The sequence below is a fragment of the Mchenga conophoros genome, linkage group LG14 (assembly GCF_057382185.1).
Source record: "Mchenga conophoros isolate Kocher_MC1m ecotype Shallow Benthic linkage group LG14, M_conophoros_male_GT1.1, whole genome shotgun sequence".
NCBI lineage: Eukaryota > Metazoa > Chordata > Actinopteri > Cichliformes > Cichlidae > Mchenga > Mchenga conophoros.
Genome location: NC_140539.1, coordinates 7729877 through 7744215, shown reverse-complemented (window position 1 = coordinate 7744215; position 14339 = coordinate 7729877). Strand labels below are relative to the sequence as shown.

The 14339-nt window shown below is 42.7% G+C and overlaps 1 protein-coding gene across 8 annotated transcripts in view; it reads left to right on the top strand.

Annotated features, from left to right (window-relative positions):
- Positions 1–13673, top strand: part of LOC146559183 (eukaryotic translation initiation factor 4 gamma 1-like) — a 38017-nt gene extending 24344 nt beyond the window's left edge. For 5 of the 8 annotated variants that reach the window (XM_085244997.1, XM_085244996.1, XM_085244993.1 and 2 more), the window contains 22 exons: positions 926–1927; positions 2068–2156; positions 2379–2571; positions 2686–2819; positions 2936–3061; positions 3149–3559; positions 4358–4504; positions 4642–4878; positions 4995–5099; positions 6795–7121; positions 7220–7331; positions 7434–7545; positions 7657–7898; positions 9168–9295; positions 9617–9789; positions 10081–10206; positions 10312–10393; positions 10523–10621; positions 11194–11328; positions 11533–11611; positions 11833–11973; positions 12134–13673. In XM_085244997.1, the coding sequence (XP_085101123.1) occupies positions 926–1927; positions 2068–2156; positions 2379–2571; positions 2686–2819; positions 2936–3061; positions 3149–3559; positions 4358–4504; positions 4642–4878; positions 4995–5099; positions 6795–7121; positions 7220–7331; positions 7434–7545; positions 7657–7898; positions 9168–9295; positions 9617–9789; positions 10081–10206; positions 10312–10393; positions 10523–10621; positions 11194–11328; positions 11533–11611; positions 11833–11973; positions 12134–12315 (4382 nt within the window). In that variant the 3' untranslated portion in view covers positions 12316–13673. Of the gene's footprint in view, positions 1–925; positions 1928–2067; positions 2157–2378; positions 2572–2685; positions 2820–2935; positions 3560–4357; positions 4505–4641; positions 4879–4994; positions 5100–6794; positions 7122–7219; positions 7332–7433; positions 7546–7656; positions 7899–9167; positions 9296–9616; positions 9790–10080; positions 10207–10311; positions 10394–10522; positions 10622–11193; positions 11329–11532; positions 11612–11832; positions 11974–12133 lie in introns of all 8 variants that reach the window. The other 3 variants (XM_085244991.1, XM_085244992.1, XM_085244994.1) reach the window with 2 other exon arrangements.
- The last annotated feature ends 666 nt before the right edge of the window (positions 13674–14339 follow it).

Sequence of the window (14339 nt, the reverse complement as noted above, 5' to 3'; positions counted from 1 at the left end):
GTATGCATCCTGCTTAGCCGTTTGTACTTTCATAACCATTCTTTACTTTGAATAGGTCTTAAATTCACCTATAAAATGAAATGATTCCAGTTAATGTTTTCATCTTGTGATTACTTAATTGTTAAGATTGACTTCTACCAGTAAACAGCAATAACTGTTTAAAGAAGCTAGGAGAAAGGAAAGATAGAGCCTGTGCTATGTATGACATAATGTTTCTTTACTTTGACAAGATATCCAAAGTAACTGGGGACCAAACTTGATTCATGAAACAAGCCATCTATGTGGGTATAAGGCATGTTAAATCACAGCCTGTGGGCATAAGCAGTTCTTAGTTGAAACGCATTTCATTTTCACTGTTCAGTTGTTTGTACATATTTTAGTCTGTGTGTGCAGCTACATCGAGGAGCCCTGTGGTGAACAACAAGTATCTTGGTGAATCTTGAGCAGTCAGCATCGCATGTGCTGGGGTTTTTTTTTTTTTGTCTTTTCTTTAAAACAGAACTTTTTTTTTTTTTGTAATTTTCCCACCTAAGGTTAAGTAGGGTTATCTGTATGGAAGTGCACACAACTGCTATCAAGCACCACTTTCAAATTAAGAGTGATGAGAATTTTCCTAGTAAATCCATGCTGCTTGGTGCCATTCTCTCTGCTGGATTTAAACATAGTTAAAATAAGTTGTTAACATCCCTGAGTGGCTCGCCCAAGTGTAGGAAAACAGGGAAGCTGGTTTATTTTGGGAAGGGGGTTGAATGAGGTGTAGATATATAACATAAAAACCTTTATTATCCTCACAAAGGTGACCCGTGGCTGTGGATGAATATCGGTTTATAGGTTTTCAGAAACGATGTATTCAGTGTTGATTGTAAAACCATGAATGTGGACTGTATAACTGTGTCATTTTTTTTTCTGACTTTTGACCCTCCAGATGACAGAAGGAAACCTACACCTCCACCTGTGGCAAAGACCCCTGAACTTCACAAAGGCGACTCCATCCCTACAGAGGCTAAAACCTCTGATACGAACACTAAGACCCCGTTACCTGCTCCTCTGTCAGAAGCTGAGAACACGCCTATTAACACTATTTCTGCACTTGCACCGAGCCCTCCTGTTCCAGATGTGATGGATGCGCCTCCATCTCACAAGGAACCTACACCCCCTCCCCAGTCAGCACCTGAGATACCTGCCTATCCTGCACCCCTTCCTGATCCTGTCCCCACCTCTGCTGCACTGAACAAAGTTGACAATAAAGCACCAGAGGCGAAAGAGGAGGTGGCAAAGGAAGAGGAGACTAAAGCAGAAGAGAATGTGACGTCAGTAGACACACCCCAAACTCCTCCTTCCTCCACTAATGGTGTGGCCGAGTTGGAACCTGAAAGGCTGTCGGTCACGTTACCACCAAGTCACCTAGAGGACCCTCTGGAGTCTCCAATTGCACAGCCTGAGGAGCTCCGACTACCCAACGGGCTGCCGCTCCCAGCCCCTCAAGACCCCGAAGCGCCTGCCGTCAACACAGCTGAACGTGACGACAGCCCCATAGCTGAACCAGATGTCAGTCAGCAGCCGATAATACAGACATCTGCAAACGTCGCTCAGGCAGGACTATATCTAGAAGCCATACCTCCACCTGTTAAACATTCAACCCCTGCACCCTGTGCTCAAGAAGCGGAACCACCTCAGGCTGCACCTGCCCAGCCTGAGGTTCCAGAAACTGTTCCTGCAGCCACTCTGGATGTTAAGGAAGACACTCCAGTGCCCCAGTCTAGCACCAAGGAAGAGACTTCTTCTCCTACAGAGACCGTTTCAATAGCTGACAACACCCCAGAAAAGGTGCCCACTCCTCCCCCTCCTACAGCAGAGGAGAGGGAAGACACTCCTCCTCCTCCCCCACAGACGGTCACCTCTGCTCCTGTAGAAACTACTATGCAAGGTTAGTCACTTCCCCAAGTTTGATTTATTTTAGTCATTTGTTTCTGCTTTCTACAAACTGAGAATTGAGTCATCCTTAGATTTTCTGTCAGATGCGGTATTTTTGAGCTCATCTGAGGCTGCCTGTCTTTCTTTCTCTAGCTGCTGTGTCTGTGCCAAAGAAAAAAAGAAAAATGAAGGATCTAAACAAAAAGGAGGCTGTGGGAGACCTCCTGGATGCCTTTAAGGAGGTATCTGATCGATGATGTATTTGTTCATTCATTCTCATACTTTTCTTGCCTGTTGTAACTAATCTGAAATTACTCCATACCCACTGAAGCTGAAAAAGAAACTAGTCATCAACCCTTTCCAGGGACATAAGACGAACTGCAGTTGCTGATTTCTACTGTAATGTCTTAATGAAGCTCATATTTATGAGCTTCCTAAATTCCAAACTGATTTTTCTGACTAAGCAGCAAAAGGTGGTTGCACCAGAGCCTGAGCCAGTCCCAGCACCAGAGCCCCAGCCCCCTGCCACTGCTCCTCCTGCCCAAGAGGAGGCAGACTTAACCTGGGAGGACAAGGAGGACAAGCTGGATGCTGAGAATATTCAGCCGGATCCTCTCAAGCCGACTGCCACTGACAAGAAGTATCAGTACAAAGAGGGTGGGTGTCTGAAACTTGACAGAATTTATTCATTGAGTGGTCTACCTTCCTCCTCTCATATGTTGTGAAATGTCTTTTAACAAGAAGACATCTTCTATTTTCTGTTTGTTTCAGAACAATGGATGCCAATAAACACAGAAGAGAAGAAGAAATATGACCGTGAGTTTCTTCTGGGATTCCAGTTCATCTCAGCCAGTATGAACAAACCTGAGGGCCTACCAGCCATCAGTGATGTTGTCCTGGACAAGGTGCAAAGACTTACCCTAAAGTCTAGTCTAAGTGAAATAAGACTAAAAAAACATGTCTAGATCACATAGTAGTGGAAATTGTAATTAAGTTCCCATCCTGCTTTCTGTCTTTTCAGGCTAATAAAACACCTCTGCGACAACTCGACCCCAGTCGCCTTCCAGGAATGAACTGCGGCCCTGACTTCACGCCCTCCTTTGCCAACCTTGGCAGGCCCAGCATGGGAGGAGGAAGCAGAGGACCAGTGAGTTCAATTTTTCTTTGTGTAACCGAGCACTTTCCAATTGAATTATTACTTCAATTAAATCATGTTTTGATGTTTCCCTTACAGTCTCCGGGTATGGGCATGGGGATTGGCGGACCACGTCGCTCTCAACAAATGCCGAGGAAAGAACTGAGGAAAATCATCAGCAGCATGCCACTCAGTGATGAGGTGCAGCTGAACAAAGCAGAGAAGGCGTGGAAGTCTTCAGTGAAGAAAAGCCCTCGCAGCCGTGGGGCAGAGGAGGTAGACGAGAGTGAACCAGAGCAGATCAAGACCCAGGAGCTGTTTAAACGGGTGCGCAGCATCCTCAATAAACTGACCCCCCAAAAGTTTCAGCAGCTCATGAAACAAGTAACAGAACTGACCATTGACACAGAAGAGCGGTTGAAAGGAGTCATAGACCTCACCTTTGAAAAGGCCATCTCTGAACCAGACTTCTCTGTGGCCTATGCCAACATGTGCCGCTGCCTTATGGGGGTAAGTGATGACTCACCCAATATAGATGCTTGAATATTTACAATGGAAGTGTTGTTGTTTAGATGTTTAACTTATGCAGCAGAGTAGGGGTGGGCGGTATAAGCGGTATACGGTAGAAACTCTACCGCGAGATTTGTCGATATGTCAAGTCTGACTTTTCTCCTCTAATATCAGCACTTATGTGCCAGTATTGTCTGGGTGATGATACCTAACATTCAAGAGAATACTGCAGCAGTGGCTTCCTGTGCCTTATTGAAATAAATAAAAGTGACTGTGAGACAATGTTTAAGCAGTGAGCGAAGCGACCATTGCTGTGGGTCTTGGGGGTATTGTAGGGCACCTTTTTTTTTTTTTTTTTTTTTTTTTTTAAATTGAACTTCTGAAGTGAGATAACTGTAATGTATATTTTTTATGTGTGTGTGTGTGCGTGTGTGTGTGTGTGTGTGCGTGTGTGTGTGCGTGTGCGCGCGCGCGCGCATGTATATATGTTTTTTGTTGTTTTAAATAACATTGTTCGATCTGAAATGTAGTTGTTGGCAATGCAGGAAGCCCGAACTCCACCACAAAAGTGACATCATGGTTTGTAATAGATTGACACTGGGGTTGGCAGATGCAACAATGCTTTTGCAGTGGTGTCAATCCTCGTACTGCTAGTTTACAAATGTCTTTGAGTCTCCAGTGATGAACTCAAATTAGTGATGGGATTGAGGGACTGAGGAGCCACTGCAACACTGAGCTTGCACCCTGTCTTCTTTTGCCATTTACTTAACTTGTGTTTTCTTTCTCTGCTTTTTTCAGCTTAGAGTCGAAATTCCAGATAAACCAGGAGCCACTGTAAATTTTCGTAAGCTGCTGCTAAATCGATGCCAGAAGGAGTTTGAGAAGGATAAGGATGATGATGAGATTTTCGAGAAGAAGCAGAAAGAGCTGGAAGCTGCATCCGTGGTATGTATGCTGCATTGTGAAGTATTATTTGCACAAAGGAAGTCATGTGTCAAGTCAATAGTTAAACATCTGAAAGGTTTCAGAGATCCATCTAACTGTACTTGTTTTGAATGCCTTTTTTTGTGTTTGTTTCCCAGGAGGAGGAGAAGCAGCGGCTCCTTGAGGAGTTAGAAGAGTTTAAGGACAAGGCCAGGAGGAGGTCTCTAGGTAATATCAAGTTCATTGGTGAGCTGTTCAAGCTGAAAATGCTCACAGAGGTCATCATGCACGACTGCATTGTCAAGCTGCTCAAAAACCATGACGAGGAGTCTCTGGAGTGCCTGTGCAGACTATTGTCCACCATTGGCAAGGACCTTGACTTTGAGAAGGCCAAGGTACAAAACACACACATGTTGGAGAAAGATGACCGAGATGCATACAAACCAAGATTCTATAATTTTGACTGATAAACACAAAATGCACTTAACCTAACTATTGTGTCCCACTTCAGCCTCGTATGGACCAATACTTCAATCAGATGGAGAAAATAATAAAGGAGAGGAAGACCACCTCCAGGATCCGTTTCATGTTGCAGGATGTGCTGGACCTTCGACGGGTAAATAACAAAGTCGCATATGGACTCAATGAGCTGTTTGCATATATAATTTGGAGCTTAAGCCTTTTCCCCAACTAAATCTCTCTGGTTGTAGAGTCGTTGTTTTAAAAAAATGCTTATTTATAACATTTTATGATTTGAGTAGACCAAAAATAAGATCTAGCTTTTTAAAGCCTGACCCACTATGCAACACTTGAGATTTTACAGGCACTTTTATTAAATCAGATAAAATGATAGAAAATGCGATTTCATATATCATATTTAAATCTGTTGGGTTCCCAATTAGGAGCTGCTGCATGTTTCAGGAAACTAACAGTTCAAAATAAACATTTTTTCCACTCAGTTGTGGGAAATCTGTAGCATGTGGTTGTGATCAGAAAGAAAACTAAAGTCATTCAAATCAGTATTGGTTTGTTTGCACTCTTATACAGAACATTTCAGTAGCTTTACATGCTGTCAGACTGTCTTTGTGATGGGGAAATGAAGATTTTACACTCCACCAGACACTGACAAAAGCAGTAACTTTATCTGGGAAAACCCAGGAGGTGTTTACTTAGTGCTGCCTTCATTGCCTGCTTACTTTGTAATTGTGTGTTGTTGTTTTGTTTGGTTCTTGTTAGCATAAATTCATTAAAATGCAAAATTCACACAAATTTGGCAGCAATTTCTCTTTAGCTTTAAAGAAACCACTTTTAACATTCTGGGGGCTCACTCAATGATCACTTGTGCTGTCACACAAGGACTTTAGACATTAACTTAGTAGTGTGTGTGTGTGTGTGTGTGTGTGTGTGTGTGTGTTGAGGACTATGTTTTCACTAAGGTGATTATATTTCTGTGAATTGTGCAATCGTGTTAATGCGATGAGTTTTACGCATAACTCATCCATTATTGTTGCATATGGTCTGTGACCCTGCATGGTGCTGTCCACAGCCCAGAGACACCCACACTGGTCCTTCAGCTCTGGCCAGTGTGAGGCTCATACATGGGCTAAGAAAACAAGTCTTCTTCAGCTCATTAATGCAGGGCAGCTCCTAAACACAGAGCTACTCTGTGCCATTGGCTGGGACAACAAACAGCAGCATGTTCATTCATCCATTCATCTTCTCTCAATTGAAGTAACAGGATTTGAGTGATCCTATGTTATGTCATCATGTGTGCCTCATAATTTTCCTGTCACCCCTTCCCCCCCAATTTATCTCAATTACGTGCAACTTTCTGAAGCCAGTTAAGTCTGGTGGTATTGAAGCTTCTTTCTTTTGAAGGAATGTTGCAGTCCTTTAGTTAGGCTTCCAGTCCCTCCCACAACGTCCTACAAAACCTGCTGTTTTCAGTGTTTTTCAAGCTGGAATCTGCTGCTCTGTGTCAGTGTAGTGGCCCAGTTTAATTGAAGCACATACTGCATGTTTTATTTCCTTTCAAGACAAAAACAGAAACGCGACTGGAATGATTATCTCACTCTCTCTCGCTGTCTTGTTCTGTGAACACTGTAGTTATAAAGAGGACTGATTTAGAGACACTCATCAAAATGACAAGGGTACATAAGCTCTGCTTTGTGTTCATTCATACAATGGTGACATGGACAGAAAAAGAATACATTTTCAAAGTCATCCTCGTTTTTTTTTGTGTGTGTGTGTGTGTGTGTTTGTTGTTGTTTCCCCCGATCATTCTCACAATTCTGTCTTGTACTTGTTCCAGAATAACTGGGTGCCCCGGCGAGGCGATCAGGGTCCCAAGACCATCGACCAGATCCACAAAGATGCTGAGCTGGAGGAACACAGGGAGCAGATGAAGGTGCAGCAAGCCCTCATCTCTAAGAAGGAATCCAGTGGAGGCTCAGGAGGCAGGATGGGTGGAGGCCGTCGGGGCCCTCACTCTCCAGGTCGTCGAGGCCCTCATTCTCCAGGCCGTAGGGGAACCCACTCCCCAGGGCGTGGTGCCTCTCCCCAGGATGACGGCTGGAACACAGTGCCCATCTCTAAAAACAGACCTATTGACACCTCTCGCCTTAGCAAAATCACTAAGGTAAGAGATGGAGGGGGTTTCTTCTCACACACAATGTGAGCACATTTTGACAATCAATTGAAAATATCAGACTTCTAATGACAGCCTTTTCTTCTCAGACTCCTGTTCTTGACTTCAACAATCAGCTGCTTGCCCCAGGAGGTAAAGGCACATGGGGCAGCTGGGGTAAGGGCAGTAGCGGTGGCACAAGTGCCAAGCCTGCAGATTCTGGTAGGTTTTTTCCACAAATGTGTTTATATATCAAAGAATTATCTATTTGTGGTAATCAGAACTGAAGTTTAATTTGTATCGTGTGCCTGTTTTAATCCCCAGGCTCAGAGACGGGTAGCCGACCAGCCACCAGCACGCTCAACAGGTTCTCAGCCCTGCAGCAGCCTTTGTCCTCAGGCTCTTCAGTAGACACAGATAAGAGAATTCCTCAGAGGTGAGCAAAGGGACACAATTCTCATTACCAGCTCAAACCTTTCAGTATTCATAGTGTGAGTGTGTAGAGATGTATTTTACAATTGTACGACTTCTTTTCTGAACTCTACAGAAACAGCTTGAGTCGAGAACGAAGTGATCGCTTCGACCGCTCAGATCGTGGCAGCGACCGCTTCGAGCGACGAGACGACCGTGATCGAAACCAGCTCCAGGTCACTAAACGCAGTTTCAGTCGGGAGAAGGAGGAGCGGAGTCGGGACAGAGAGCAGCGTGGCCCTGCTGATCCAGTCCGCCGTGTGGCGAGCATGACGGATGACCGAGACAGCAGAGAACGGGCCAGAAGCAGAGAGAATGGTAGCCTGCCTGAGATAACTTAAGCATTATAATATTAAATATTTAAAACTTAAATTAAAAAATATTTCACAATACTAAATAAAGAAATCAGACAGCAGGAGACCAGACTTGAAAAAAATAGTCCTTTTCAGATACCTGGGCTCATCATCACACCATTTTAAACTTCTTTCTGCAAAAGTTAGGGGTCCATGCCCCTAGATTAACTTTTTTTTTTATGAATGAAAAAATGACATCCATGATGTAGTTAGTGTTTCTAGAGATGTTGTTTGCAGGACATGTACAGAGTACTCATAGCTCTGGGTATGAGCACAGTGGCCTTCATTTACTAATATGTGCGTGTAAACGTTCTTATTTATGACATGGGCCAATTTTGCTCTTACCGCCAGTGAAGCAGACTCGCTCTAAATTAACCAGAAAAGCATTGTTGCTTCTGCCAACCAAAAACAGTAATCACTTGCACCACTGAGGCAAAAAAGAAGGAGATAGTCAGACTGGAGAAACTTTAAAAAAGCGGTTGGGTCCAAGGAGGGAGCCAGCAAGTGTTTCCATGGGAGTGATAACAGTTTAAAAATAAAGTCTGAAATAATGACGTTTTTCAATATTGTTTCTTCTGAGAAACTCGCTATGGGTCAAGTTTTTAAAAAGTTTGTAATCAAAGTTTATTTCTTTATTTGAGACCACAAGGAAAAGAACAGGTGGAAGATGACGAACAGCACATCTGTCAGCCCAAATGAAAAAAATTGCTGCAAGGGCAGGGGGGAAAAAATCCAGATTTCCCAGCATCTGTGGGACAGTGCCAGTAAATTAAACTGCAATTAATGGTATCCAGCTTGCTTGATGTTTTTTATTATGAAATATGAGATCAGTTAAAAAAGGTCTGTTTCAGAGGACGAGATAGATGGTGATGATTTTTTTTTTTTTTTTTTTTTTTTTTGAAATCATACAGAGCTACTGCACTCTAAGAATAACAATCTGCATTTTAAAAGTCGCATAATGACTTCTGCAGCTCTTTTTGTCATCAGTGCACGATTCTCTGAAAGCTTCAAATAATCAGATTTTTTTGTTGTTGTTGTTAGGGGGGGAAAAATCAACTCCACCCCAAACATAAAAATGTTGGCCGGACTGCTGTGCTCCTCATTATTCAGTTGACTTCAGTTTGAAGATTTACAAGAAGATAACTGTGGAAACAATGTTTCTGTTTGTTTTTTTTCCCTTCATGTAGCTTAAAATCTGATTTGCTGTTCTTTCTTTTTGTTGTTCTGTGAACAGCGAAGAGGGAGAAAGCTGCCACCCCTCCACCTCCCCAGACCCCCACCAAGCCTGCCTTGACCGAGGAGGAGTTGGAAAAGAAGTCCACAGCCATCATTGAGGAGTACCTCCATATCAACGACATGAAGGTACATACTGATGCTGCTTTTTAAACACACACACACACAGCAAGGACACCTAAAATTAAATACAAAAAACAACAACTACCTTTTACCTTTGCTTATGTGAAATGTATTCACAAAGTGCTTTTGTGGACCAATTAAAGCACTTTATAATTAATGCTGCTCTAATAGTCTTCTTATTCACAGTGAGGGTTTCAGTGTATTTCCATCATCTAAAGTCTGCATTGTTGACACCTGAACATCTATTTATTACACTTAAAGCCATGAGAGGATAAAAGAGGAGCTTATGATTCACTGCTGTCTTTCTGTCCTTGTCTGTCCCCACAGGAGGCTCTGCAGTGCGTGCAGGAGATAAATAGCACTCAGCTGCTGTTTGTGTTTGTACGAAACGGGCTGGAGTCAACACTGGAGCGCAGCACGATCGCCAGGGAGCATATGGGCCTGCTGCTGCACCAGCTCATTAAGACCGGCATCCTACCAAAGGAGCAGTACTACAAAGGGTGAGTACAGAACCCCCAGGGAGGTGCTGGGTTAACCGGTAAAGTTTGGACCAGCAGGACTCCACATTACCAGCGGCCCGCAGGGAAACGTCAGGCTTGTGAATATTTTTCAGCATTTCATGATCTTAAAACCCCCTGCCTGGCCAAAAAGCAGTGAGTTTCCATATGTTGCTACCAGCATGGTGTGATGCTGCTTAATAATTCCATCTACTGAGTCAAGTTGGGCTTGTTCTTGTATTTCTTAACCCTTGAATAATCTTTGATGTCCGTGTACTGTGCTTCTTTTTTCAGGCTTAAGGAAATCCTGGAGGTGGCAGAAGACATGGCGATAGACATCCCCCATATCTGGCTCTACCTGGCTGAGCTAATCACTCCCATGCTTCAAGAGGGAGGCATCCCCATGGGAGAACTTCTCAGGTTTGTTATAGTACTTGCTAAGTCTCTCAACACTTCAGATGAGGAATAAATGGGATATTTCTATTTGTTGATGGTTAATTCATTGGTTGCCTGATGTATCTTCAGGGATGTCTCAAAGCCTTTGATCCCTCTGGGCAAAGCTGGAGTCCTGCTGGTTCACATCCTCACTTTACTCTGCAAAGGAATGGTAAGAGCTGATCATTATTATGTCATATTGTGTTTTTGAAAAGCTAGCATATATACATAAACTTTTGTCCCAGAAAAAAACAAGATTAAGATCTATTCATGTGTACAAACATCTCTTTCCTCCCATCAGAGCCATAAAAAGGCAGGTACAATGTGGAGGGAGGCAGGCCTGCAGTGGAAGGACTTCCTCCCTGAGGATGTAGACGTCAACAAGTTTGTGACAGAAAAGGTGAGGGTTCACTCACTGCCTTCATCATTAACAGCCTTCTGTCTGTGGTTATCCTCGATGTAATTCAACACTGCGAAGGAAAAAAGCAAGAATCTAAAGCTCAGGTCTTAACTGAGGAGTCTGATTACTAAACATCTGGACGTGACTTTGTGTTCACAGTTAAAGAAAACCTCCACAGGGTTATCATGCTTCAATTCTTTTAATCTATCTTGAACTAGTGTTACATAATTCTGTTTTTTTGAGCGTATTAAGGATGTCAGCATTGTCCATCATACAGATCCAAGTGAGAAAAAAAGTATCTTACCACTGTAATGACAGATGCTGAAGAAATGCAGAAATGTTAGGTATCATCATTGTTTATGTGATCTTAAAATACCACACATGGATCTTAAATGAGTTCCATTAATAATAGTAGTATAATAGTCTAATCCTCCAGTCCAATATGCAGTGTTACAATCCTCTCATCACATTTAATGTAATGCAGGATAAAAGGAAGAAATATTCTCATAGCATGTGATGTGACAAACGTCGTGAAAAATGACCATGATGCCCCTCTCTCTCTCTCTCTGTAGAATGTGGAGTTTACACTGGGCGATGAGTCGGAGAAGGACAAGAAGAAGGAGCTCAGCGCTGCAGATCTGACCAGACAGCTGGACAGACTGATCCAGGACAGGGCTGACAACCAGAGGATCTTTGACTGGATTGAGGTTTGTTTCAGATCCACTCATGTGGGTTCTGACTTTTAGAACCTGAAAATGTGTCATCGTTAGTTTCTCAACAAAGCAACTTTCGTAACCGCAGCACTGACAGAGCTGATTCAGACAGGTCGTCGTATTTTGGATGGTGTTTTCCAGTTTTGTGCACACGTAAATAAACGTGATCTTTTTTTTTTTTTTTTTTTTTTTTTGTAGGCCAACCTGGATGAGCAGCAGACCTCCTCCAACATGTTTGTCAGAGCGCTGATGACCTGCATTTGCCAGTCAGCAATTTGTGAGTCATTCTGCACTCTTCACATTAAACACTATTAACACTAGCCTAAGTAGACTAGTAGACTTCCTGGTCCACTTCAGTTCTGATGGGCTTTAAGTCCTCTTACCATATTACTGAACTTTGGGACCTTTTACTGCTGCTACTCAGTGTGTGAAAATATCCCAGGCTAGAGGGTGTAGTCCGAGTGAAATGTGAACATTCTTGAAACTTTTCCTACACAGGTGAGAATCCCTACAAGGTTGACAGCGAGCAGATCAAACGGAGGGCGAAGCTCCTGCAGAAATACCTGAAGGACGAACAGAAGGAACTACAGGCTCTGTATGCTCTGCAGGCCCTCATGTTGCAGATGGAGCAGCCTGCCAGTAAGTAGCTCATTCAGGCTCAGGTTGTCCTTTGTCACTGCTTTGAAATTCAGATTTCTGCTTCTCTTCATGCTACAACTTAAAAGATTAAGAAAGTGATCAGCATCATTTCCTCATTTCTCACCATTTTCCTCATTTCCTTTCTCTCCTCACTCATCAGATCTGCTGCGAATGTTCTTCGACACACTCTACGATGAAGACGTGATCAAAGAGGAGGCCTTCTACAAGTGGGAGTCCAGCAAAGACCCCGCCGAACAGCAGGGGAAGGGCGTGGCCTTGAAGTCCGTCACTGCCTTCTTCACGTGGCTCCGCGAAGCCGAGGATGAATCCGATAACAGCTAGGGGCTGCTGGGAGAATCGATGAGAGTTCTGGGCAAACCCATGGGGAGAGCGAATGTTCTGTTGATGATTCACAAGAGGCTGAATCAGCAAAATCCTTCTGCATAAACAGAAAAAAAAATAAAGAAAAAAAACTTCTTCAACTGGGAGAGATTGTATTATGGATCGAACATTCGATCCTTTTTTTTTTCTTGTTTGTTTTCAGTTTCTTGTTTTTCTTCTGTGCAACCGAATGTCTTTTTTGAAACAAACACAGGATTAACTAAAGAGATGAATAGATTTGAGAGAAAGAGAGAGAGAATGCTGAGAAGAGTTGAAAGCTGTAGGAATGCTCTGATGCTGTTTCCTTCAGTATTTTTATTTTTTGGGTTGTTTTCAGAAAGCTTTTTGTGGCCACGGCAAAACTGCTCAAGACATTTTGCTTAAAGACAGAAAATATAACAGAAGACTTTAAAAGGCTGTTCACATCTATATTTTTGATGAATTCACCCTTTATCATGTGGACATGACAGATGTCATGCTACATGTCCGCCGTTTGGATCTACATGACGTGCTTATGTAGAGCTTTTTGTTTCCCTTTTCAAAGTGTTGGATGATTAAGGGTGGTTTGTTTCATTTTTTTTTGGTTTTTTTGTTTGTTTTTTTTGTTTGTTTTTTGTAAGAAAAATTGAAAACTACAAAGAAAAGAGCCATCTAAGAGACATTTCAGTCATGAGTGAATGCAACGGTTGTGGACTTTCTGAGGACGTTGTCACTGAGGAGAGGGGCAATGAACATTGACCATTTTGCTGCTTGCAGGGGTGGCAGCGATGCTACCCTTTAAAACCCCAGCCCAACTCAATCCCACCACCCCAACCTCTAATGTGTCTGTTTCACTTGTTTCCTGCGCTTCAAAAACGAACTGTGGACCGAGAGAGGGAGAGCAAGAGCGAGGGATCATGGTTTCACCCTCGTTCTAAGCCGGTTGGTGTTTTTGTTTTTTGGTTGTTTTTTTTTTAAACTTGAAAAAGTATACAGACAAAAATCCACTTTAATGACAAAGGACTTTTAAGAAAAGTTTAACAGTACGAATCCTAAGGCCTTTCTTTGCTTCCATGAGTGGAAATGCATTTCAGGAGAGTTCTGTAAATATACGATGAATAGTTTTCTTTTAAAGAAAGTATGCTAATGTAACCCCTATTTCCCCTGCTCCTCTGAAACAATGTGGCAGTCTTTCCCCCCGTATTTATATTTTTCTCTCCTCAGCTGGCAGAAGGTGCTTGTGATATCCAACCCCAGTCATTGATTACAGTTTAATTGAATAATTGTAAATACTTTTCTGCTTTACTTTATTAAAAAAGATATTTAATTAAAGAAAATAATTGCCTCTTTTCACATCCAGAACTGGAAGAGATAATAAAGATGGTTGCAAATAAAAAGGAAAATGCAAATGCTTGTGGTTTTGTGACCGGAGGCGGCAGCAAGGCCGGTGCTGTTTTGCCACTTTGATGAAATGAAATGTAGTGGTTGATGTTTGATTTTTTTTTTTTTTTTTTTTTTTTTTTTAAATAAGTATCTTTCAGGTTAAAAAATAAATCGGAGGGCTTTATTATAGACACTTATCTCCTGAGTTTGAGCTTCATTATGAGACACGAGTCATGAATCAGAAACATGAGAAAACTAAAAACTTTGGAATGAATAGGTTTTTAGCCGGGGGAGGTGGTGGCATGGCCAGGGCTGCTTTCCCGCTTTGATCCTGTGATTGGAACATTCCTCGGTGACTGCAGATTTGTTGACTGTGAGTGTGAATCACCCCAAAGGTGACTGGTGGCCTTTTGGGTGCACTGAACTTGTTATCATTGTTCAAGAAGTCAGTTTGAGGTTTGTGACATGTCATATTATCCTGCTAGAGGCAGCCATCGTTCTGCTCTTCTGCATACCTTTGTTGCATCCATCCGTCCATTTTCTTCCGCCTATTTGATTCTGGACTGCTGGAGCCTATCTCAGCTGTTATAGGGCGAGAGGCAGGGTACACCCTAGACAAGTCG